This window comes from Eriocheir sinensis, chromosome 39 (assembly GCF_024679095.1).
Source record: "Eriocheir sinensis breed Jianghai 21 chromosome 39, ASM2467909v1, whole genome shotgun sequence".
Classification (NCBI taxonomy): domain Eukaryota; kingdom Metazoa; phylum Arthropoda; class Malacostraca; order Decapoda; family Varunidae; genus Eriocheir; species Eriocheir sinensis.
Genome location: NC_066547.1, coordinates 16,487,350 through 16,489,038, shown reverse-complemented (window position 1 = coordinate 16,489,038; position 1,689 = coordinate 16,487,350). Strand labels below are relative to the sequence as shown.

Below are 1,689 nucleotides of genomic sequence, written 5' to 3'. Positions count from 1 at the left end.
AGGAGGCAGGGCGGTCACGGTTGGTTGGTCTGTCCATATAATATAATTACGTGTGTGTGTCTGTGTGTGTGTGTGTGTGTGTGTGTGTGTGTGTCTATAATTTTCCAGTTAGTATCACGTGGCAATGCACACACACACACACACACACACACGCACACACACACACACACTCCCTCTCACTCACACACAAACATAAACAAAAGTCTCTCTCTCTCTCTCTCGTAACTACATCATGCAAAAAGATTAATCAACACATGAATGGCCTTGACAAACGAAGCATATAGAACAGTTTGTTAGTTTATATAAATTTCAAATGACTCTATGCCTATTAATAACCCACTGTACACACCACCCATTTACCCCTCCCTCCCTCTCTCTCTCCCTCTTCCTCTCCCTCTCTCCCTCTCTCTCTGACTGAAGACGAAATTACGCCTCAGTAAATCTTTTTTCATTCCGCCTTTTCATCGGGGTCACAAAAAGGTTGAAGGAATGAATGGGTACCGAAGAGAGAGAGAGAGAGAGAGAGAGAGAGAGAGAGAGAGAGAGAGAGAGAGAGAGAGAGAGAGAGAGAGAGAGAGAGAGAGAGAGAGAGAGAGAGAGAGAGAGAGTTATTAGTCAGTAGGGACAAATTGTTCTAGGAAAAGAGGGAAGGAAGGAAGGAAGGAAGGAAAAAAGAAAACGAGAAGATTAGAGAAGGAACGTATAATAAAGGAGGAAGAAGAAGAGGAGGAAGAGGAGCAAGAGGAAGAGGAGGAGAAGCACGAGAGGAATGTGAAATCCAGCACTAATTAAATAAGAGGAAGGAAGAGATGAATATCGTGCCGGGAAGGGAAGCGAAGAGAGGAGAGGAGGAGAGCAAGGAGGATAAAGACAAGGAAACAAAAGGAAGGAGTGAAGGATGGAAGGAAGGAAGGAACTACGGGTTGGAAAGAAAGAATGACAGAAAAAATATATAGAAAGAAGGAAGGAAGGAAAAAAACAGAGCCAGGCAGGAAGGGAGAAAGGACGGAAGGAAAGGAAGGATTGAAAGAAGGAAGAACAAGAGGAGGAGGAGGAGAAGGAGAGAAAAGAGCTTGGAGTCCTTACTTAACCAGGAAAGACATACACGCCCACGAAAAGATTTAAGAGGAACAAGAGGAGAAAGAGGACCAACACTAGACTTTCACTAATATACAAGAAACAGGAGTAAGAGTAAGGAAGACGAAAAATTGAGAAAAAGAAATAGTTGGTGAAGGAGGAGGAGGAAGAAACATGGATAGATGGAAACTAGAAAGACGAAGGAAATGGGAGGAACGTCAGTCTAAGAGGAAGAGGAGCAAGAGGAAGTACTCACGCTGCGCCTTGCTCGTCTTTTTGGTGGTTGGCGTCCAGCGGATGGCGGAGAGGTCGTCCAGGAGGCGAAAGTATCGGTGGTATTGGCGGCTGTTGGCACGGAGCTTCACCATGCTGGAGCCCTCGATCATGTACTGCAGACAGTCGTAAGCTGCGATAGACAGAGAAAGCATGCTGGTTAGATGATGATGTTGGCCATTCAGAAGCTTAGTTGTCTAAGTATGTGTTGGTTTTGAGTGTTTATCTTTGTTATTTTGCTGTCGAAGCTCTTGATTATATGCTGCTGCAGTGAGTTGTATGCTGGAAATGGTAGAGAAATACGTTGATTTGTTACTTAAGTCGCTAACTCCCTTTCTT

At 44.4% G+C, this 1,689-nt stretch overlaps 1 protein-coding gene across 5 annotated transcripts in view; it reads right to left on the bottom strand.

Annotated features, from left to right (window-relative positions):
• LOC127009100 (inactive phospholipase C-like protein 2) overlaps nt 1-1,478 on the bottom strand; it is a 50,413-nt gene extending 48,935 nt beyond the window's left edge. For all 5 annotated transcript variants that reach the window (XR_007761584.1, XR_007761583.1, XR_007761585.1 and 2 more), the window contains exon 1: nt 1,334-1,478. Coding sequence is in view for 2 of the 5 variants with exons in the window: in XM_050881884.1 (XP_050737841.1) it covers nt 1,334-1,463 (130 nt within the window). In the remaining 3 variants the exon portion in view is untranslated. The remainder of the gene's footprint in view (nt 1-1,333) is intronic.
• Nucleotides 1,479-1,689: the final 211 nt, after the last annotated feature.